The sequence below is a fragment of the Sapajus apella genome, unplaced genomic scaffold (genome assembly GCF_009761245.1).
Source record: "Sapajus apella isolate SASKATOON/1434 unplaced genomic scaffold, GSC_monkey_1.0 scaffold155, whole genome shotgun sequence".
Classification (NCBI taxonomy): Eukaryota; Metazoa; Chordata; class Mammalia; order Primates; family Cebidae; genus Sapajus; species Sapajus apella.
In genome coordinates this window covers 354,036-378,573 of record NW_022437095.1, presented here as the reverse complement: position 1 = coordinate 378,573, position 24,538 = coordinate 354,036, and the positions used below count along the sequence as shown (strand labels likewise).

Below are 24,538 nucleotides of genomic sequence, written 5' to 3'. Positions count from 1 at the left end.
CACTTACGGTAATCCCCGAGGCTCACCCTCTGTCCTTTGCCCATCCCCTTGGGTAGCCACTCCCAAACACTTGAAACTCAGTGTCCTTTATTTAGGGTGGCCGATTGATTTTTGTGCTGTCTTATGTTTCTTGCACAGAAATAAACGGAATCTAAAGAAACTTTTTAGGAAAATTATTTCAATATAAAAAGTGATTAGTTAAATTTTTTTTTAGTTAACACCACAAATGACTGCTTAAAGCAGTGACCATAACTCTAATAAGATGTTAAATCTTCTTAAATACATATGTGATTTATTGAAATGCTAAGCTTTCAACTAAGATTGCTGGTTAGAAAAATGTATATCTAAACTTTCTGATATGTGTCAGAAGAAACAAAATTGGTTTCCAGAGGACTTTTTCAGAAGGACAGAGAAGCCTTTTTCTTAAGTCTTCAGTACAATCAATACAGGCTGTAAACTTTTGGCACATGGCAGACAGTAGCAGAGAAATGCGTTTCTCTTTCTTCTGTGGATAAGAGGCCATGGAGAAGCAGATTGTCAGGCTCTTTTCTCACTTTCTGCCTCAGCTTTGCAAAGTAACTAGCTTAGTAACTAAAAGGCTGGCAGGCTGGCTCACGCCTGTATTTCCAGCTACGGGGGAGCTGAGGCAGGAGGATCACTTGAGCCCAGGAGTTCAAGGCTGCAGTGAGCTATGATCACGTCACTGCCCTCCAGCCTCAGTGACAGAGCAAGACCCCATCTCTAAAAAATTAATTGGAATTTGTAAAAGATAAGAAAATAACTAAAAGACTAAAATGGTTCACGTTATGTCTGCATGTGTGAGATTTATGTTGACAGTTGAAATTTTAAACATAGCTGTTTCGATTCCAGGCTCTTGGCACCTGCTGACGTAACTCCAGCTGTTGTCAGTTGCAGATTTTGTTTTTAACTTTAGGTTTTGTGGTGATAACAACACTTTTTTGATTGCAGGTAGGAAAGGAATTGATTTCTACATTAGCCATGGAAGTCAGAGCCAGATGCTATATTGAATCATGGAACCTCATAGAGCCTAGCCTTTTGCAGGTGGAGCTCCAGGAGGCAGCAGCTATAGATGCGTGCCTTTCACAGCAGACGTGGATTTGGGTTTGGGATCACACTGAGTTTGGGAGCTCATCATTGGGTTTGGGAGCATGTGTTTTGTAGCCCCATTAGCTTTTATGGCTTCAATGAATAGTTTTAAATGGATAATGTGTGTCTTCCATGATGGAGCATAGACTTTATTTTTTAAATTATGCTCTCAGAAACAGGCTTTTTTTGGTCAAAAGGATGAAAGCCTTTTCTGTGTGACCCTTGTCTCTGGCCAAATTCGGCTGTGGAGCTAATTGTGTACTTGGAGTCGCTGCTGCGTGACAGCTGATGGCTGCCAAGGTCTCCCCACCTATATGCAGGGAATTCCAGGAGCAGCCCGTGTTCACAGGTGCATGCATTTACTCTGAGAAGTAACAGATGTTCTCCTGGATGTTTTAAGCATGCACTATTCATTGTCACGGAACTGAGGTTTGGGAAATCAAAAATGAATGAGACACAGTTCTTACGGGGCTTGTGATCTTGATCAGAAGTATCGCCCCTTGCATTGAACAGCGGACTAGTGTTGGTGTCTTTCCCCTTCCTGCAAGGTTAGGGTGAACTGGAGATGTAAGACAGACTGAATATTACATATGTAAAGTTGGATTCTTCAGAACTTATGCCCACAACCAGTGCATTTTAACTCTGGCTTTTAAATCATCTATATTTTGTTGTATTTTAATTATCCATGTTAATTGCAGGCTGTGGGTTGATCTTGGTTTTTACTTGTTAAAGGAACACATTCCCAGATGTAAGATGACAGCTTATCGGATGAAAACGCAGTGAACATGGTGGAAAGTGCCATCTAGGTAGTAGCACTAACGTAGATAGACGAATGATTGGCTGTTGCGAAGAAGACTCGGAAACAAGCTCATCAAATGAGAATTGTTCTAATACTGAGTAATTTGGTTTAACGAAAGGCTGTCCTATCTAAAGTCTTGCTGTTTCTCTCAACCCCCAACTCTAGCTTTCCTTGAAGCGCTGGGGTAGCAGAATTCCCAGCTGATAAACCTTAGGATCATCAATAGAAGGTATAGGTGGCTAATGAAAGTGAACCACAAGTGAATAAACTTGTAAAACATCTATAATTCTGGTTTCCACTTTAGACTACACGTGACATTACATAATAAGAGTAAGTCATGCTGTGCAGTTAATAACTTTTAGCATGTCCTGCCTCTCAGAAGCTTTTCAGTACGTTCTTCCTCTGCTACCTCTGTGGTTTTCGGGAGAGACTTATGAGTTCATTTTGCTTTCTCTGCCAAGCAGATGCTCATGTTCATCTCCCTTTTTATGTTTTATTTATTTGTAGTTTACTTTTGCTCCAGATGTTTCAAGAAATCTATATGCTTGAACTAGCAGAGCACCCAGCCACCTTTCTATGGCCTTTCTGCTTTTTTGCATGGTTGAGGGTGTGTCTCTCAAGCTCCCGCCTTGTACCCGGGCTTGCTCTGGTTCAGCCCGTCATCACCCACCGCCTCGCCCCTCAGCAGTGACACACTCTGTATCGTTGCCTGTTCCTCAGTCAAAGCCAAGGGAAATTATAATTAATATCTAATACAACAGTACCTACATCACACACATCTCCTTTACACATCGGTTAAGAGCTGCTGTATGTTTATAGCTTAACATTGTGACTTTTCTCTTTGAGAAGTATAAAAATACCAACTATATTTCAAGAATTTTGCCAAAAGTTTGCATGTGTTTTAGACTTATCAAACTCTCTATTGTAAACTAGCTTCTGTGTGAACTTGGGATTTCAAGACTCAGCTGAGAATGGAGTTGAAGCTTTCACAAACTATAATGGTGCTGAGTGTAATCGATTTATTCAGTAACAACACATTGTTTTTCTTTCGATTGCAATGAATTGATTGTAATTGTTTACCCAACTATAATAGTTCCCTAATCTTGTTCACATTAAAGAAATCTAAAGCCACAAAATAACTGTTTTTGTTGGGAGAAAAATACTCCTTAGTTACATCTAATGAGCCAGTGATGTTTTTCAGAAAAAGAAAATCCTCAAATGGAATTCCAGATGACTGTGAAGCTGGCAGTCTTGAAGACTGCCCATGGTGTTAAGGATGAGAAGTTAAAGAAGATGAGAGGAGGGAACGTGAATAAAAGTGTGTGTCTAGCAGTGAGGTGCTCAGGAATATGCTAGAATGCACCACTGTAACTTTGTACTTCATTATAGCTCGCCTGTGATATTAGAAAAATGAAGAAACATTTGCGAAGCACGCACTATGAACAGGAAGTGTTCTAGAAACTAGAACAATTAGAGATAATCATTCTCTCTGCTCTCTCATTAGTACGGAGATAAATCCTGTGGTAGAAAGTAATAACACTAATCTGAGGAGCTCTCATTCTGATATGACATAAATTGAGAGTTTTGAAATTTGCACTGTTACAGACAACAAAATCTTTGATTTAGTGTTTACATTTAAAATAGGGAAAAGATTAAAACAGTGATTGCATTGAAACAAAATAGTTAAGATTGCTGTTACCTTTATTACCCTATTATGTCTTCTGACACCTTGACTACTGAGACGCTCTCATAGATGCAGTCCTGAGACTGGGTTGTAAAAGGCCATGGTGTATTTAAGAACTCACCTTAGGCTTTAAAGTCATTGTTTTGATCTCTGCTCACCCGACCGGATAATGCTGAGGCCGGGATGTGAAGGAGGTGGGTTCTTCAGAGCCAGGCCCTTTTTCTAGTGTTTGTTTTTAATCTTGCTTTGTGTTAATGTTCATAGAGTTCAGAAATTTTGAATAATTTCAAATATTTACCATTATCTGAATCCAAGGATTTGTGATTAAAAACCCTAAACCCCTGAGGTTAGGAAAGTTTGAAGGTGAGAAACGCAGGACTTGGGGAGGGAAAGGCTGTTTGGAGCGAGCCTCTCGAGGCCGTTTTCTGCTCTGTGTTCATCACACTCACGTGGGACTGGCTGTGGACAAGGGACATATCACCATGCGTGACATGTGGCAGTGACACTATTGCGGGGACCCCCCAGGACTTCCTCCCGAGACCCTTCCCCACGGTTTCTGTACTGATAATTGGCATTTTTAGTGGCTTTGCTGCAGGCACTTCACACACTGAGAGGGGATTTGTTTTGTGCCGGCCTTGTTCCAGCGTCCAGGCAGCTCTGACTGTCAGATTTGGAGTCTGTGCTTTTACTCCAGGGACTGAGGATGAGTTGAATCTTTGATCTGCAGGAAGAGGGTTCTCAGGGCCCTTCCGTTCCCTGGCAGTGTCATCTCAACTGGGTGGATCCCAGCCCTGTGACGGTGCGTACACTGTCAGCACCTCCCACCCCATCACAGACAGATCAGAAGACAGGCCACTGGTTGGTTTTCAGTTGTTATTTTCATTCTCTCCTGAAGTTTTGTCTTTAGAACCCCTGCTGCTTTTCTGCTTTCTCTCAGTTTCCACTCTTGCCTACCAGTTCCCCCTTTGCTCACCTGTCCCCAGTTCAGGTCACTTCCAGACCATGATACGCAGGAAGCAGAATGGATGCATGTCCTAGACGTGGGTTTGGAGAAGCAGTGCTCTCGTATGATTTAACATGCACACTTGTCTGTGATTTGTATTCATAGGCAAGCTGTGGACAAGAAGTATGAAGGTCGCTTACAGCATTCTGCACAAACTAGGCACAAAGCAGGAACCCATGGTACGGCCTGGAGACAGGGTAAGTGCAATGTAAATTGCTGGATCCAGAAAACACACAGTCCTGTGTGCAAAAGGTGCCTACTGTTTAATAATTCCAGAGTTCAGCGCTGCCGCCACCACTCTCCATTGGAAAGCAAATTTTTATTCTTACCTGCGGCCTGGTAATTTACACAGGGCAGATACTATTAATAGTGTCTCCATTCTAATGTTACATCCTGAGCAGGTTGTGGTCTTGTCCACGCTTTGTACCCCAGTCTAGACGTGGGGCTTGGTTCAGAACCTAGTTTTCTTGCATTTGCATGTAGAGCCTCTTTTCTGTGCTTTAGATGCCCCAAGTTTAGGTTATCCTGCCTAAAGGACTCCAAGTCAATTACATAAATACAGCATTTTGAGCTCCCTAAACCAACAAGAGCACGAGCTTTGATGACTGCAGCAGTACTACAAAGGCATGAGTCTGCTGTGGGGCGTGTTCCGCAGATTGCAGCAGCTCCAGGAGACTGTGGTAGACTGGGATTCTTCCCATTTTTTATTGAACACGTTTGGCCTTTAACTTTTAAAAGTAAATTGTAGGTGTCATGTTTCCTGATGACAAAATTGACTGAGAAGCTGTAATAATTACAGCAGTGTGGTACTGGCTTAGAGACAGACATATAAGCCAAGGGAACAGAATGAAGAGCCTAGAGATAAACTCTCATGTATATGGACAAGTGATATCCTGTAGGGTGCAAAGATATTCAATGGGGAAAGGGCAGTCTTTCCAACACACAGTGCTGGGAAAATTGGATATCCACCTACAAGAGAATGAAGTTGGACATTTACCTAATGTCATATGTAAAAAATTCATTCAAAATGGACCAAATGTGAGAGCTAAAACCAAAACTTGGAAGAAAACATAAAATGCCTCAGAAAATATAGAGAATACACCTCATGACGTTGGATTTGGCAACAATTTCTTGGATATGACACCAAAAGCACAGGCAACAAAAGAAAAAATAAATCGAACTTTGTTTAAATTAAAAATGTTTGTACATCAAAGGGCACTATCGAGAGTGAAAAGACAGCCTACAGAATGGGAGAAAACATTTGCAAATTATTTTCCAACAGATTAATATCCAGAATATTTAAAGAATTCCTATAACTTGCTACCACCACCGAAAGAAACAATAAAAATATTTAAATGGGCCAGAGACTTGAATACACGTTTCTCCAAGATGATCTGCCAATGGCCGATAAACACATGAAAAGCTACTCAGCATCACTGATCAGGGAAATGCAAACCAAAACCTCAGTGAAATGCCACTTGACACCAAGATGAATGGCAATTACCAAACCACAGAAAAGGGCACGTGTTGGCAAGGATGTGGGGAAATTGGAACCCTTGCGTGTTGCTAGTGAAAATGTAAAATGGTGCAGCCTCTCTGAAAAACATTATGACCGTCCCTCAAAAAATTAAACATAGAATTACCGTTTGATGCAGCAATTCTCCTTCTGGGTGTGTACCCAAAGGATTGAAAACAAGGTCTAGAAGAGATACTGGAACACTCAGGCTCAGCAGCCTACTCAGAAAACCAAATGGTAGAAGCAACCCCAAATACATGGAGCCGGACGTGGATTTCCCTTTAGAAGGGAGGACATTCTGGCACATACTACATGGATGAGCCTTGAAAAAGCTATGGCTTGTAACATAAGCCATATACAAAGCAAGTATTGCGTGATTCACTCATATGAGCCTAACTGCCCAGCGGGTTCTCCTTGCCCGCTGCCTAGACAGAGCCAATTTATATAGATGGGAATTGCAATGGAGAAAGAGTAATTAACGCAGAGCTGTCTGTGCGAGAGACAGGAGTTTGATCCCCAAGCCTTCGAGGATCAGATCAGAGTTTTTAAGGATAGCTTGGTAGGAAGTGGGGAGTGCCGACTGGTCAGGCTGGAGATGGAATCATAGGAGGTCTAAGCGAGTTTTTCCTGCTGTTTTCTGTTCCTGGGTAGCATCGCTGAACTGGGTGAGCCAGATGACCTGTCTGGGTGGTGTCATCTACTCCATCAAGTATAAGGTCTGCAAATTATCTCAAGCCCTGCTCTTAGGTTTTCCAATAGTGATGTTATCCCCAGGAGTGACGTGGGGGGGTCAGACTGTTGGAGCCAGTGGCTGTATGACCCCAAACGGTAATTTCTAGTCTTGTAGCTAATTTGTTAGTCCTGCAAAGGCTGACTGGTCCCCAGGCAAGAAGGGGGCCTTTTTGGGGAAGGGCTATTATCAGTGTTGTTTCAGAGTCAAACCATAAACTGAATTCCTTCCCAAGGTTAATTTGGTCTACACCCAGGAATGAACAAGGACAACTTAAAGGTTAGAAGCAAGATGGAGTTGGTTAGGTCTGATCCCTTTCACTGTCATACTTTCTGCAGTTACAGTTTTTGCAAGGGTGGTTTCATGAGGTGCCTGGAGTAGTCAGACTGTAGAGAAAGAACGCAGAAGGGTAGGTGCCCGGGTCTGGGGGAGGGGAATGCAAAGCGATGTTTAATAGGGACAGTTTTGGCTTGGGAAGATGAGAAGGTTCTAGAGATGGCTGGTGAGGGTGGTTGTACAACAGTGTGATTGTACTTAACGCTAGTGAATTCTGCATGTAAAAATTGTTAGAACCATAAATGTTGTGTTGCCATAACAATGAAATAGCAATTGTCATGGAATATTTCCTTTATCTGCAATGTGGTTCATAGTCTTCATAGCTTTTTAAAAAATTCTTTAGTAGGATGGCCTCCAGAGTCTTAAAGTTTCCGTATAACAATAATTACAAAATAAGCTCCTGTGTTCCTCTAAGATGCCCATAGGGAGACAGGAGCACAGTTTGAGTGAAATACATAAAGATGTTTTTTCTGGGCAGGGATTGGTTTGGCTTGGTGGGTCAGCCCCTTTAGAAGAAGGGGCTACTTTTCTAAAATTTTTCTTACGAAAGAGTATCTGAGAAGACCTCTCAAAGAGATGAGCCCATAGCTCTTGGGCAGGTGCCAGGAAGCAGTGTGGAAGGTGCTGAAGCATTCACCTGGACGGTGGGGCCAGCTGTGTGCAGAGCCCTGGAGGGCAGCTGGGAGTCCTTCAGCTGGAAAGGCCTTCGCTCTGCTGAGGAGGCTGGGCTTGCATCTCCTGGCTGGCTGATGCCGCCTCTGTGAATCATCAGGTGCAGTCAGGTATCAGAGAAGCACACAGAGGACTGAATGGAGGGAAGCCATGTGGGTTGACAAAAATCAAGCATCTTTGCATTTGTACAGTATTGTTTTGGGATCACTATGGGGGTACCAATAAAATAGGATTTGTGACTGATTCACATATTGAAGGAATGCCTAACAAAAATGATGTAAGTACAAACTTCTTTTTCCTAAAACAAATTGCAAAACAATTCTCAGTTTTGATGCCAAAAGAGCCTTTAAGTATTTGACCCTTTTCTCTCCATTACTTGTATTGTTGCATCCACACAATAATGTACAATTTTATATTCTGCTTTATTAACTTTTCACATTTCAGTACAACTCTGCAGTGGTCTATACTATGGAATTTTCAGCATTAACTCTGAATAGTGATAAACCAGTGAGAATGTTAAACCCTTGGTAAGGAAGAACTTCCTTTGAGCAGAGGTGCCAGGAGCCGGGAGAGGAGCCGGACTCGAGGTGCTTCTCTGGGGATGGCTGATCGCAGTCTGGCTGTGGGGATGACGGGTATCCCCTCCAGCTCAGCCATGTGCCCTTGGTGAAGACTGTACCTCCAGAGCTGGTATTCTGGGAAGAATAACGAGTCAGAATTGAACATGTTCTTTATGAATGCGTGCAACCATCAATTTTGGATGGAACTTCATCTTCTGAATTGTCTAACCTAGTTTCCTGGTATTTTTTGGTCTGCCTTAGGAAAAGAAGCAGTGGTATTGTGGAAATCTTATATTTAACTGAATACTGTTTGTTCAAGATCTGAAAAACATGCCATCAGCTCTCAGTCCATCGGATGACACTCATGACTAGTATAAACTCAGCTCTGCATGAGTTACTCTTTCTCTATTACAATTCCAGTCTAGATAAATTGGCTCTGGCTAGGCAGTTTTAAGAAAGAATTGGTTGTGGCTTATCTGCATAGATGTGCAAATCATTCCATTCCTTTTGTAACTCTTATTTAGCAGATTGTAGTGGACTGTAGAAATGCCACACAGAAAGGAAATATTCATAGAATCCAGAACTTGATTTTGTGTCTGCCAGCTTCCTGTATCTCAGCCTTTCCAGCACGGCCTGTCCCCTCTCAGCGACCATCTGGATCCTTTCATGTCACCCTGCTTGCTTAGATACAGAGATTATCAGGATGTTTGTCTAAAGCTGTTTACAATGAAATTAGTTCCAGTTAGGACATTTTTAATAAAAAGTTGTTTCAGTTCAAGAATGAGGGCTGATGTGGTGGCTCATACTTGTGATTCCAGCATTTTGGGTGGTCAAGGCAGGCAGATCACCTGAGGTCAGGAGTTCGAGACCAGCCTGACTAACATGGTAAAACTCTGTCTCTACAAAAAATGTTAAAAAATTGGCTGGGTATGGTGGCACACGCCTGTAATCCTAACTACTTGGGAGGCTGAGGCAGGAGAATCGCTTGAACCTGGGAGGCGGAGGTTGCAGTGAGCTGAGATTGCATCAGTGTATTGCAGTCTGGGTGACAGAGCAAGACTCCATCTCAAAAAAAAGGTAATGCAAAAATGATGCATATGTGCTAAACCATAGGATTCATGTGCTGATGAAAACATACCAAACTTGTCCATAAGGAAGAATAACACTAAAGCTACCAGTAACCTGTGTTAAAATAGAAGCAGAGTTCTGCAGGACATAGTGGGAATCCAGAAATAGGATTGTCTATTAAAACTCTATCATTGAAGGAAAATTTTTCTTCCTCAGGATACACCATACTGTTGAGGACTATCAGAAAACATTTAGAAATCATGTTGGCCGGGCACACTGGCTCACATCTGTAATCCCAACACTTTGCGGGGGCCAAGGCAGGAGAATTGCTTGAGGCCAGGAGTTAGAGGCCAGCCCGGGCAACATAGCAAAACCCCATCTAAAAATATTTTTTAAAAATTAGCTGGTTGTGGTAGTGCCCACCTGTAGTCCCAGCTACTCAGGAGGCTGAGGCAGGAGGATCACCTCAGCCCAGGAGTTCAAGGCTGCAGTGAGCTATGATTGTGCCACTGCACTCCAGTTTGGGCAATAGAGTGAGAATTTGTTTCTTAAAAAAAAAATCATACTATCTATTAGGTACCAATATTACTTGATGATAATTTACATTAACCACACTTTTAGAACTCTGTGACAAATCTACTCTTAGGAACTTGGTTCCGAAGAGAAGCTGAGCTAGACAGGATGAGTTGGTATCACATGCAGGCAGCTACACAGGGAGGACTTTGCTGCCAGGGCAGGGCCACAACACGTGCATGTGTGCGGCATCAGGTGACTGGCGGTGCTGTCAGCCCCAGTGCCAGTCACTTAGTGTCCACCAACTCATGCCGTGTGTCAGGCATCCCACTGAGCTCTCTACATTCTCTCATTTGACCTTTACCAAACATTAAGACATAGGCTCTATCATCTTTCTCACTTTTGAGAGAAGAAAACTAAGGCTTGGAGAGGCCGCAGCTGTGCCTGAGATCCCAGAGCTAAACACTAACATGGGATCTGAGTTGAGTCCTGTGCATGGCTTAGTGAACAACAGCACAGCCGTCCCATGACAGTTATGAAGACTCTATAGAAACACAAGGAAGCATTTACAAAGCTTAGTGAGCAACAATAGGCTACAACTTCATCTGTGTGAAAACGTGTGGACGTGGATGCAGAAAAAGGCAGTTGTACTCTGGTGACGATGTCGTAGACGATTGTTCACGTGTTTGTCTTCTACATGAATTAAAGGCAAGGCATGTGATGCTTACTAAAACACAGCTTACTGAAATGCATCTTACATAGGGCACCTGATTTTCACTGAGGCATGCCCTCTTACCTAGAACCAGGCTCCTCTGGGGTGTCTTAGGGAGCCAGAACCCCACATTAACGCTGACCCCGCTCTGCCTGTCCTACAGGTAGCGCTGGTCTTCCCCAACAACGACCCGGCCGCCTTCATGGTGGCTTTCTACGGCTGCCTGCTGGCAGAAGTGGTCCCTGTGCCCATCGAGGTGCCGCTCACGAGGAAGGTAAGGAGCATGCCCTTTGGTCGGTCTCACTAGGTGACACGGTTTTTATGATGGCAGTTGCCCAGCAGGGTGAAGGCCTCCTCGCTGTTCCTGAGATACTGTGTTTCTTTCGGTGGCCTCAATAAGGGGTGTGGTCACCAGTGGCCCCCACAGCTGGACAGCTGGGATGGGTGCCCCCGAGGTGGAGCACAGCTTTGGGGTCGAATGTGGAGGAGCAGCGTCTTGGTCAGTAAAGCAAGGGTGTTTGAGAATCCTGTTCCTTGGTGTCATGTGCACTAGAATTGGGGTAAAAGTTTTTTTAATTTATTATTTTTTGAACGATGCTGGATGCTGCTTTTGTTCAGGTGTTTTCACGTTATCCAGTCCCAGGTTGACCTGTGACTTGTCAGATCTGATCTTATTCTATAATTAAAACAAACCACTAAACTTACAATTATTGTTTAATCCAATATTAAAAAATTAATGTGCATTGTAAATCAAAAAATATTTGAGTTAGGTCTCAATTTAGAATTGTATTTTGCCAGAATTAAGGACATGGCCCTGACACAGCTTCAGGAGGTCCTAAGAACATGAGCCAAGGTGGTGAGGTTGCAGCTTCCGGAGGTCCTGAGAACATGAGCCAAGGTGGTGAGGCTGCACCCTTAGGAGGTCCTGAGAACATGAGCCAAGGTGGTCAGGCTGCAGCCTTGTAGGTCCTGAGAACGTGAGCCAAGGTGGTGAGGCTGCAGCCTTGGAGATCCTGAGAACATGAGCCAAGGTGGTGAGGCTGCAGCCTTGGGAGGTCCTGAGAACATGAGCCAAGGTGGTGAGGCTGTAGCCTCGGGAGGTCCTGAGAACATGAGCCAAGGTGGTCAGGCTGCAACTTCCAAAGGTCCTGAGAACATGAGCTAAGGCGGTCAGGCTGCAGCTTCTGAAGGTCCTGAGAACATGAGCCAAGGTGGTGAGGCTGCAGTTTGGGCTTATACATTTTAGGGAGACCTGAGACATTATTCAATACATGTAAGACGTATGTTGGTTTGGTCTAAAAAGGCATTACAGCTTGAAGCGGAAGTCGGGGGCCTTCCAGGTCACAGGTGGAGTCTAAGATTGTCTGATTTGCAGATGGTTGAAAGAGTTCATCTAGAGCCCTGTAATCAATAGAAACCAGTGTCTTAGGGTTAGGGGTTGTGAAGACCAAGGTTTTTATTATGTGGAGGAAGCCTCCAGGTAGCAGGCTTCAGAGAGAATAGACGTAAATGGTTCTTATGAGACTTAAAAAGGTGCCAGACTCTTAGTTAGCTCTCCCCTGGATCAGGAAGAGGACCTAGAAAGGGAAGGAGATTCTCTACAGAATGTAGATTTTCCCCACAAGGGAGAACTTTACTGGACTATTTCAAACTATGCCAAAGAAATGTATTTTGAGGTAAAATACTTTAATTTCTTTCAGGGCTTGCTGTTTGTCATGTTGGTATCTTATTGCTACAAAGAGTCTGTTTAATGCCATTGCTGGTCAGCTGTACCTGAATTTCAGAGGACAAGGGTGTAAGGCACGTCTGACCCACCCTCACCTTCATGGCTGAACTGGTTTTTCAGGTTAAATTTGGAAGGTCCTTGGCTGAGGGAAGAGGTCTCTTCAATTGGTTGAGGGGCTTAGAATTTTATGATTGGTTTACTCTACATATCAATATAAGGTTGTAGTCCATGTGGATAGTTTGTTCCTCTGTAAAGCAGAGTTACGGTAACTTTAAGAGACGTAAAGTGGAGTGGCTGCAGTGCAGGTCATGCTGCCACTCCCTAGGACGGCCAGTCCTGTGGGAGTAAGCCAGCGCCATGTACCCTCAGGGACCACCGGGTCTGAACCTGCGATGTGCCTGTGGACACTTCGTTGAAACCATCAGCTCCCTTCAGTGCATTGCTTTTTTGTTTTTTCAGATGGAGTCACTCTGTCTCCCAGGCCTGAGTGCAGTAGCACAATTTCAGCTCACAATTTCAGTGGCACCCTTCAGCTCTGCCTCAAGGGTTCAAGTGATTCTCCTACCTCAGCCTCCCGAGTAGCTGGGATTACAGGTGTGCACCACCAGGCCTGGCTAATTTTTATTTTTTTTAATAGAGACAGGGTTTTGTTATGTTGGCCAGGCTGGTCTTGAACTCCTGACCTCAGGTCATCTGCCTGCCTTAGCCTCCTACAGGGCTGGAATTACAGGCGTGAGCCACTGTGCCTGGCCCCTTCAGCACATCTTTAATGAGTGCACCATGTGGGCGACTCTTCTAGCTCTAAAAGGCAGCAATCACTGGTAGCCCAGGCTAAGAGTTTCCAAAGGAACTTTCGGCTGTCTTTGTGGCTACTCCGACATGAAAGTTTGTTGATTCAATATTTAAGAAAACCGTCTGCCACCTCTTCGAACATATCATGGGTATCTCTTCAGAGTCTGTGCCAGTTTATATGTTTGTGTTTCAAACTCTGCCCCATGGATGAGGAGGGAGAGAACATGGGGTTCCTTTTGGAAACAGGAAAGATGATTGCTGTTTTCATTTCCTATGTACAATTCCGGGAGGTTCATGCTTGGCTTCCCCTGTGTGTGTGTCCGGCAGAGCTCCCCTCCAGCAGGGGCGGGGTTGTCTATGGTAGCTACTGTGGGAGAATGTGTTTCCCCCGATTTGCAACCTGCACGCCACGTGTGCGTCAGACATTGCCCTGGGCCTCGTGGTCATCACAGTACTTGAGAAAAGTGGAAAGGTCTAGAAGATGCCCTAAGCGTGACAGCTGTGATCTCTCCGTGCCTTAGTTAACCCCCATCCTGGGATCTAGTGAGGGGTTTATGCAGCTTCTCTTCAGCTGATGTTCATGTCAGTGGTTAGAGCTCTCTGGACGTTCTCTGAGGTCTCTAAGCAACAGTGAAATGATGATTTGCAGGAACTTGTAGGCATGAGCATATGGAGACCGCTTCAATAACCAGACACAGAACATGTATCATTGTTATTTGTAACAATTTTTTCTTCTTTTCTTCACTTTAGCAATTTGTATTTGTCCATGTTAAGTGTATAGCCTGGTGTCCTCCACACCAGGCTGGTTTGCAAAGGAAAATAATTTGGATGAAGGTGAGAGGTGGTTTTCCTGAGCAAGTTTGAGTGCCGCTTTCTGGTTGGCAGAAATGCCACCCTGTTATCTGAAATCCTGGGCATAGGTCCAAATACCACTGATGCAGATTTTTTAGAAATTCCAAGGTGACATTTATTTCAGCCATGAAACGTTTCACCGTAACACATGTTTAAGATCCTTTGAAATAATAAAGGTAAGCACCTTTGAATGGTGATAGAGATGTAAGCTGTCCATTTTGGACAGATCAGAAATCTAAGGGCACGTGGCTGGGAAGCTGTGTCAGTGATGGCGGAGGAGGAGAGTTTTCCTCCCCTGCTGGATGACCAGACAGTCCCCTGGGCTGAGAGCCCCTTGCACCCCAGTAGAGGCTGCAGGTTCACTGTGCACAGGATGGGGTCCGCATGGGGATGGGGGCATCTCAGGGGGACTCTGTGTGGTCAGAGGGCGGGAAGCACAGCAGGAGAACAGGGTGGGGACATCTCAGGAGAACAGGATTTCTCATGCTGCGAGGTCCCTGAGGACCTAGGTGTCAGTGACTGTAACCTGCACGGGTAACGAGGATGTGGACATGCCAGTAAAGAGCCACTGCCTGTCCCTCCCTCACCTCTAGGACATAGGGAGGGGCCCTCCGTGAACACAGCTTTATTACCAAGCATGATGGGCACCAAAATCCCTCTCAGAAGAAATGGCGGACATTCCCGCCTCGGCCTCTATGTGCCAGTATAACCGTGAGGTGACTTTGCCTGCAGATGTCTCAGGCTATGCAGAAAGCTGTGGAGAATGCACAGACATTAACAGGGCATTTGGAAACCTTTACTATGCAAACCAGTGGTCATGGGATAGAATTCTAGGGAAGCCACAGTGATTTCATAGGTATAGGAGACAGACCTCCCCTAAGGCCGAGCCTCTCAGTTCTAAAGACTGTGACTTGAGTTTATTTTTGAAATATTATTTTAATGGACAAATGATATACATTTATGTAGTATAGTGTGATACTTTGATATACGCCTACAACAGGGAATGTTTGTCAAACTGATTAATGTATTTGTCACCTTGCATACCCCTCATTTTTTATGATGAGATATTTGGAATTTACTCAGTTATTTTTAAATGTACATTACATTTTTATTGACTATAGTTACCCCGCTGTGCAGTAGATCTCAAAACATCTTCCTCCAGTTTGAGGCTTTGTCTCTTCTGACCAACGTCTCCCCGTCCCCTCCCTCCCTGGCCCCCGTGGTCACCTTTCTGTTCGCCACAAATGCCACGTGTAGATGAGGTCTTACGGCGTTCCTCTCTGTGACTGGCTTTTTTCCCATAGAGTAGTGTGCTCCAGGCCAGCACGTGGCAGGCTTTCCTCCTCACTGGAGGCGGAATAGCACCGATTCTGCCTCCGTTCATCGGTCGTTGGGCACTTTGGTTGATTTCTCTTCTTGGCCCTTGTGTGTAACACTCCAGTGAAGGTGGGAATGCAGATAATCTCCTGAATTCCAGATCGATTTCAGTTCCTTTGGATAAATGCCCAATAGCGAGATTGCTAGATCACATGGTAGTTGTATTTTTAGTTTTTTTGTTAGAAACCTCCGTACCATTTTCCATAATGGCCGAACTAATCTGCATTCCCACCAACAGTGTGCAAGGGTTTTGTTTTCTTTGCGTCCTCACCAACAGGTATTTTTCCTCTTTTTAATAAAAGCCATTATAACCAATGTGAGCAATATAAGGTGATGTCTCTTTGTGGTGGTTATTGGTTTGTTTTTTTGTGTTTTTTTGAGAGGGAGTCTCGCTCTCTCACCCAGGTTGGAATGCAGTTGTGCGATCTCAGCTCACTGCAACCTCTGCCTCCCAGGTTCAAGCAATTCTCCTGCCTCAGCCTCCTGAGTAGCTGGGATTACAGGCACATGCCATCACCCTCAGCTAATTTTTATATTTTTAGTAGAGAGAGGGTTTAGCCACATTGGCCAAACTGGTCTTGAACTCCTGACCTCAAGTGATCCACCTGCCTCAGCCTCCCAAAGTGGTAGGAGGCATGAGCCATCACTCCTGGCTTCCTTGTGGTTTTAATTTGTGTTTTCCTGATGATTAGTGACGTCAAGCAACTTTTCATGGATGTGTTGGTCATTTGTGTGCCATCCTTTGAGAAATGTGCCTTTAGAATGTAGCAGTTTGTTGGTCTTAGAGAACTTTATTTTTAACTGAAGGAATTCATTGGCTGTGGTGCAATGCAAAATGAGCATATTAGTGTGATGACATGTGAACCCTAATATTTCTTCCATCTGCCAGTCCTACAGCCACTAGAAGAGTCTTAGAATACAGGCCCTGATGAGAACCTAGTTTTCTGAATGGTGCTGGGAGGATTCTTGTTATTCACATTTTCCTGAAGCATGGCACCTGTTTCCCAGAGCTGGCCTCAGATCCAGCCAGACTGAGGCCGGCGCCACCCTTCCAAGGACAGAGGACTGAGGCCTGTGAATCAAGAAAGCCATTGCCATAGTCCAGGTGCAGCTGGTCTGACCTGTCATTGGGTCACGTGCAGAGGCTGTGAGGCCCACCGAGGACCCATAGCCCTTTGCTGCTGGTGCTGTGTGCAGGGACCACCTGCCTGGTCCCTTTCTTTATTGAGTGATTGTGTGTGTGTGTGTGTGTATGTGTGTGTGTGCGCACGTGTGCGCACGTGTATGCGTGGGCATGTGTGTGAATGCATGCGTGTATGTCCATGGACACGTGTGTGCACACTTGTGCATGGGCATGTGTGAATGTGCACACGTGTGTACATGAGTACATGTGTGTCAATGTGTGTACACATGTGTGTGCATGGGCGTGTGTGTGAATGTGTGCCTGTGTGTGAATGTGTGCACGCACGTGTATGGGCACGTGTGAGTTTATGCGTATGCATCTGCATGGGCACTTCTGTGTGAATGTATGTGCACATGTGCGTGTGCATAGGCATCTGTGTGGGTGAATATGCACGTGCGTGTGTGTGCATGGGCACCTGTGTGTGAATGTGTGTCAGCGCATGTGTGCATGGGCACCTGTGTCTGTGTTGAATGCTTCCCGGGACTGCCTCCCACACCGGTGTGTAGGGTGAGGCACAGTAAGTGCTGTTCTGTGCATGCCGGCTAGGCCTGGGCAGAGCTGTGCTGAGGGCTGACGTCTGATGGGGCTGCGGGGGCACTGTCTGTGATGAGGAGGCCCTGCCTTACATGGCTGAATCACAGTTGCATCCCCCCAGGTATGCTGCTCCTGTGGCTTTTGGTCTCTTCCTTAATTTTTAGGGGTCTTTTATGTGTATGAGTTTATCACTTAAGGGATTAAATCATGGGCAAACACTACAAAGGCAGCGTTTAGGGAAAGCTTGGCTCCTGGCCCGAGGTCAGCGTTTCACCCACAGCCATGAGCGACTGGCTTCAGCCGTTCCTTCGTCTTGTGACCGTCACGCATGTGCTGCTGCCTCGGCTGGGCGCATTCTGGCTCGGCGGACCCACCTTCCTGCTGTGGAAGCTGATATCACCCCACCTGTGCCCCTCACCTTTGCAGAGCTGGGGCATTTTCTAATGTGATGCTGAGATTCACATGAAAGTAACTGATCATGGTTTTACTTGAGCGAGCACTGCCTGCAGGAAAGGCACCACAAGGCGTCACCGAAGTGGGTTCTGTCAGCTGAGCTCCCCATGGCCAGACCTCGCAGAGTTGCTTCGTGTGTGTGCTGGTTGGCCTGTTTGTTATTGCTCCGTGAAAATTCCACAGAGAGGCGTTTTCACTGTAGATTTAAATCTACAATAAGAAAAGTACTAACTAAACACTTAAGAGACTACAGCTTTGAAATTTTAATGCTACCTAATTTACCCAGGTGAAAACACCAGTTTTTAGCTCCTGTTTTCCATTATCAGGGAGCAGGTGGGAAGATCCACAGCCAGGCCAACAGCAACTGGGCTGTGCAGGCTCCACGCTGGGGTGGTCCACCCTTGGGGTGGCAGGGGGTCCACACAGCCATCTGGGGAGTGAAAAGGGGTAATCTGTGGGTCCACGCTGAGGGACCACACAGCCATTTGGGGAGTGAAGAGGGGTGACCTGTGGGTCCGCGCTGGGGGGCCATGCTGAGGGACCACACAGAGCCATCTGGGGAGTGAAGAGGGGACTTGTGGGTCTATTCCGGGGGGGCGTCCACACTGGGGGACCACACAGAGCCATCTGGGGAGTGAAGAGGGATGACTTGCTTACTGTGTGGCATTTTTAGTTCCTGAAATCCTGGCCGTTTTGGAGCTTTCAGATTATTTTATGAATCAAATAATGGCTATCCCATGCAGCTGGCACAGCTAGTGGGCATAGAGGGTGTGACGTGAGCGCTTTGGCTGTTCTCCCACTGCCTCCAGGCAGCTGGACAGGAGTGAGGACTGGCATGGGCATGGTGGCTCCCTGGCTGCTGCAGCCAAGGGAGTCCCATCTGCACAGGTCTGACCTTCCAGAACTGCTGCTGGCAGTCAGGAGCCGCCTGTACCCGTATCTCCAGTGTGGCTGCACAGCAGTGACCCGTTTCAGCAAGCTTAGTTACTTTGCTGAGACCAGGCGTGCTCAGGGTGAGGAAAGGGGAGACCGGGCGTGCTCAGGGTGAGGAGGGGGCAGACCGGGCGTGCTCAGGGTGGGGAAAGGGCAGACCAGGTGTGCTCAGGGTTGGGGGAGGGGGCAGACCGGGCGTGCTCAGGGTGAGGAGGGTGGTGACCCAGGTCTTCCTTCTCTGGCCCAGGTGATCTCCCTGCCTGGCACCCACACCGCGTGTGCCCTCCATGCCTTTGGTCCTTGAGTATTTTAAAAATCAGGTGCTTGGTGTCGATGTGTTAGGTATAAGTGTTTTCTCAGACCTTGTCTGTCCTCCGTGGTAATTATGTCATATAATCATAGTCTTACAGAATCAGAGGGAACTATAATAGCAGCCTCTTAATGAACCCATGGAGCACCAGCCCTGCACTGAGCCCTTTCCATACATTTGTCCCTCAGCAAACCTGGGTGAGGGCTGTTCTTTCTACCCCCGTTTTACATGTGAGGACACGGAGGCCACACAAGCTAATCTCTTCAGGATCCCACAGACGCCAAGCAGCAGGGCTGGGGTTGCTTCCTGGTTCTGCAGACTCCAGATCCCATGTGAACTCTGGAGGGAGGGATTGGGAGGTTCGCTCACTGCCCAGTACCGAAGGCTGGGCAGTGCTTCTGCCGGAGCGGGGCGGGTCGTGGATTCTCATCTCCTCTCTTTGTTGCCCTCTCAGGATGCAGGGAGCCAGCAGATAGGTTTCTTGCTCGGAAGCTGCGGAGTTACTGTAGCCTTGACTAGTGATGCTTGCCATAAAGGACTTCCAAAAAGCCCAACAGGAGAGATCCCACAGTTTAAAGGTAGGCCACCAAGCCTCTGAGAGCTCGCATGCCCAAGTCCTTTGTCAGAAGACGGCTGCGGGAATGCGTCATCCCGCCTGACTTCTTATGCATCCACATCTCTGGTGACACATCTGAGTGGCCGGCCCGTGATGTGACGTCATGTAACACATGGTGGTGGATTGGGTGCTCGTCTGTTGACGTCTTAGATCCCATGAAATATGGAAACACCAGAGATTTCCATCTAGTTGAAGTGGTTGAAAGTATACTTCCAGCATGTAGAGAAATTCTACAGACATACTTTCTGGGCAACACTTAAAAGGAACTTGTTGTTTATTTTCAAGGTTGGCCAAAGCTGCTGTGGTTTGTCACAGAGTCGAAGCATCTCTCCAAGCCACCCCGAGACTGGTTCCCTCACATTAAAGATGCTAATAACGACACTGCATATATTGAGGTGAGTCAGTCTCGGCCTCCACCGGCCCTGGTGTGACCTTGGGAACTAACATGCACTTCCGATGGTTACACAAGCGCCAGAATTAAGGGGCTCAGAGCACCTCAAACAACCAGGAAAGCTGCCTTGACCTCTCAGCCCCTTTCCTGACGCTTTCTGTCTCGTTTCAGTACAAGACGTGTAAGGACGGCAGCGTTCTGGGCGTGACGGTGACGAGGACTGCACTGTTGACCCACTGCCAGGCCCTGACGCAGGCGTGCGGCTACACGGAAGGTGGGCCTGCCAGACCCCGGCTCCTTGGGACCCTGGTTCTAACCGGGACACCTGACACAGAGGCCACATCACTCCCGCGAGGAGCTGTAGAAATAGCGTGAAGTTTGTGCCCAGTTCCACTGATGTTAACTTATTGTTGAGTTAGGGTATCAGCTCAGCCTGCTGCAGCAAAATACCACAGACTGGGCAGCTTCGTCAGCAGACATTTATGTTTTCACAGTGCGGGAGTTCAGAGGTCAGCGTGCTCTTGGGCAGTGCCCAGTGAGGGCCTCTTCCTGGCTTCTCACAGGAGGTGTAAGAAGATGTGTAGTTAGGAGCCCATCCTTATGACCCCTTTGAACGTGAATGACCGCCTTAAAGGCACTGTCTCCACACACAGCCATGCTGGGGCCTGGGGCTTCAGCATGTGGATTTGGGGAGACACTGGGAACCCCATGGAGGCTCATCCCTAGGTGCACATTGGTGTATCATCGGGAATTGTAAAGAAAGTGCCTGTGTGTCTGCCCACCCCTACCCATCATATCAGACTCGGCTTCCATGGCTGAGAAGAATTGGTGCCCATTCTGTGTTTTCTTTCCCCGGGTGGGTTGGTATGGGAGGCAGAGAGGGGAAGTGAGTGGAGGGAACCGTGGTAACCTTGCTGAAATGGCACAGAGAGTGAAGGGTGTGGGCAGACCCCAGGATCCCTAGAGACTCATTGGTGCTCTGAGTCCTGCTGAGACCCCCTGAAACCTCCTGAGATGCTCTGAGACCCCGTGATGTGCCCTGAGGCCCTTTGAGACCCCTCCCAGAGAACCCCCGTGACGCTGAGATCCCTTGGGATGCCCTGAGGCCCCTTGAGACCCACTCCAGAGACCCCCGTGGCCCCCTAGTGACCCCCTTGACCAGGGTCCTGACAGGGCACAGCTGCAGTATGTAGCCCTGCCTGGTGTCTCTTTCTGGAACTTGACCAAGCCATGGTGGCATCTGCTGCTCCGCTGTGGAATGAAAGGCTTTTCTTTTTCTACTGCTTTTATTCTCCCTATCCTGATTATCTCCCTTTTGAAAACAGCACGTGTGTCTCGTGGATGTTTGGCTGTGGACTTTTCACTTGTGGGGACGCATTGCCCTAGTTTCACTCTAACCTTAGGACCCCTGCTCCCTGCCCTAATAATGCCTCTAGGGTCCAGGGAAGTCACCCTTGCAGAGGCTGGGAATAGAGCCATTCGCTCCTGACTTCACTGCTTTAAAAAGGAACTTGGGTTGTGTCCTTTTGGCTGTTTGTTGTGAAAGCCGCTCAGTCTGTTCCCGCCACACTTCAGCCTGTGGAAGGGGAGGTGGGACTGAGTCACGTGTGGGCAGCTGCTGGCCTTGGCTGGCCGGGTGACTTCAGGAGAAACCTGGGCCTGTTCCCGGCCAGCTCCGGGGCTTCACTTCCATGCTGGGTGATAGAGATCCTGTCAAGCACCAGCTTTTAGCACCTTTTGAGAGCCCTCCCCGCCGTAGTCATTGAATAGACTTCCCTCCCTGTCTTCCAAATTCCTCTGCCTCCTTTTTTATCGCAACCCCAGACTTGGAGACTTCCAGTAGAGCTGCGTAGGCTCCTGCATTGCCAAAAATCCACCTCCTCCTGTATGCACACAGGGCACACCGGCTGCAAAGCTTCCTCTCCTGGGAGACTCACGAGGAAGCAAAAAGAAATCTTTGAAAGGAAAAGGCAGGGAGGGGGAAATACATAAAAAGAGAAGGAACACGGTGGTTTGTTGGTTTTTTGCTTTTTTGAGATGGAGTTTTGCTCTGTCGCCCAGGCTGGAGGGAAGCAGCATGATCTCAGGTCACTGCCACCTCTGCCTCCCAGGTTCAAGAGATTCTCCTGCCTCAGCCTCCCAAGTAGCTGGGATTACAGGCACCTGCCACCACGCCCGCTAATTTTTATATTTTTGGTATAGATGGGGTTTCGCCATGTGGGCCAGGCTGGTCTTGAACTCTTGATCTCAGGTGATCCACCCACCTCAGCCTCTCTCAGTGCTGGGATTACAGGTGTGAGCCACCCTCTCCAGCCAGAAACACTGTGTTTTAAGGCGCAGCATGGAGAGCTAATGCTGCTCACTCATGTGTCAGGATATCTGTCTAGAAACTCTAGGATGGCCGGCACTCAAACGGGTCTACTTGGAGGCAACAGAATTTCCGGCAAGATACGGCAAAATGATATTTTTCCAAGATCTGTTATTACCCCCGATGCAATGTTGGATTTTCTTTGCATTTTGATCCGTGCTGCCCTGTCCTAAGTAAAAATCTCCTGACCCACTCTGTTGTACAGCTGAAACCATTGTGAACGTGCTAGATTTCAAGAAGGACGTCGGGCTCTGGCATGGCATCCTAACAGTAAGTGAGATTCCCCCCCGCACTGCATCTGTCCACACAGGAGTCTCCTGCCTGCCCTGCCTGTACCCTGCCTGTCCACACAGGAGTCCCCCCCCCCAGCTTCTGTCCACACGAGTCCCCTGTCCCCTCAGCCACTGTCCACACAGGATTCCCCTGTCCCCTCAGCCACTGTCCACACAGGAGTCCCCTGTCCCCTCAGCCACTGTCCACGCAGGAGTCCCCTGTCCCCTCAGCCACCGTCCATGCAGGAGTCCCCTGTCCCTCCAGCCTCTGTCCACACACAAGTCCCCTGCCCACCCTGCCTGTCCACACAGGAGTGTGATTGCTGTCGGAATACAAGTGACTAGATTTGCATACATGTCCACCTGGGCAAGTCACTTCTCCCCGCACTGTGAGTGGAAGACCGTCACTGTTAGGGGCCTGATGCTGTCACTAGCGTCGTTCACGGCTACAGCACAATGCCTGTGTTTCCGCAGCCACTGGTGTGAGGGTCTTGGATGCGTGGATTGAGGTGATGGCTGCCAAAAAACAGCCTCCTAGGGCTGACATGGAGATCATTATCTTTCTTCCCACACTTTTGGCATTCAGTATCTTACAGTAACATCAAAGGTTGGTTTGTGTGTGGATCACTGTCCTATGCATCTGGTTAGCTGGATGTTCCTGTGTTACAGGCGTTCATGGGGCCTGCTGTTGTGTTACCTGCAGGGAAAGGAGTTTATGGATTTGCCCTTGAAGGTGGAAATCGGTGTGTGTTATGGAGAAATGACTGTCTCACAATCGTGAGTGCCCCGGATGACAGCGCCGGGCTATGGGTGCTTCTCATGAGGAAGTAACCTTGTTTTTTAAGGCAGGCTTGGCACGTAAAAGCGACGTGGAGCATGACTGCTTAGATGCTCCCCCAATCTGTTTCAGATACGGTAATTTCCGCTCATTTTTCTTTTGAGTAATTTCTCATGCTAAAACGTCTTACCTTTTGGTGGTAGAAAATTCTAGTGGTTGTCACATGAGTGATGGACATATGAATACAGGGTTTGCTGTTTCTCGGTGAACCAGAACTCGTGGGGAGGAGCCAAGCATGTCCTAGACCAAATATCCGAGGCTCCAGGGAAGCCCATCTGGCTTCTTTCTGTGACACATGTGGGTCGTCTCTAAAGCCTGGATGCTGTTAGGGTAAGGGATGAGCAGTGTGGTACCGGCACCGTCCTGTGCTGGCGTTGGGGGTGGGGGGAGCCGCAGCTTTGGGATTGGAGGACCTGGGCTTATGTCTTAGCCTTTGCTTTGTGATTCGGACATGTCATCTTTGCATCTAAGGCCCTTCTCAAAACTGAATTGAACCTCAGTTTTCCTGTCTGTGAATGGGAACGACAATCCTATTTGATGTGGCTGATGTGAGAATTATGTGGCTGAAAGTTTAAGCACCCACTGCACCTATACGTTTGGTGCATGTGATTCAGTTATCAGGTCCTGATGAACAGACCTACGTTACTGTTGCTGTTACTTGCTCTCATTATCAGGACGCCCAAGTTTCTGGCTGCAATGTTGTCCTCACAGCCCTGCTTCAAGGCTTATCCTGGGGCCACCTCTCTCCTTGAGTATCTCTTACGGGTGGTGCCAGCTCTGTTCTCGGGGTACAGCCGGCAGCCCTGGCAGGTGCGAGTCTCTGCGCCGTCGCATCTAAAGCGAGGTCTCTGAGCAGACTGCAGCAACCAGAAAGATGCCCTGACCTCTCCCAGCACAGAGTGGGGAGCCGGCAGAGCTTTGGGGAGAGAAGGGGCATGTTGTCTTTCCTCTTTCATCTGGAGCTTCTCCAGTCAAGCCGGTGGCTCTGCAGAGGGGTCTGTGCCCTCTTGTCTGCCCCCATCCTATAGCCTACAAGACTGCAAGAATCCCAGCCTACCGCACAGCCCCCCAGGTGGTGCCTGGTCTGCGGCAGGTGTGTGCGTGCTGCCCATGTAGGTGTGAGTCCCAGCCTCAGTGTGCAGCAGCGTGCAGGTGTGAGTCCTGCTTCAGCGTGCAGCAGCGTGCAGGTGTGA

General features: G+C 47.4%; 1 protein-coding gene across 7 annotated transcripts in view; it reads left to right on the top strand.

The window, feature by feature from the left end:
* Positions 1–24,538, top strand: part of DIP2C (disco interacting protein 2 homolog C) — a 183,871-nt gene that overhangs the window by 55,720 nt on the left and 103,613 nt on the right. For all 7 annotated transcript variants that reach the window (XM_032266148.1, XM_032266146.1, XM_032266147.1 and 4 more), the window contains 6 exons: positions 4,699–4,790; positions 10,864–10,974; positions 19,315–19,438; positions 19,762–19,871; positions 20,039–20,141; positions 22,441–22,505. In XM_032266148.1, coding sequence (XP_032122039.1) covers positions 4,699–4,790; positions 10,864–10,974; positions 19,315–19,438; positions 19,762–19,871; positions 20,039–20,141; positions 22,441–22,505 — 605 coding nt within the window. The remainder of the gene's footprint in view (positions 1–4,698; positions 4,791–10,863; positions 10,975–19,314; positions 19,439–19,761; positions 19,872–20,038; positions 20,142–22,440; positions 22,506–24,538) is intronic.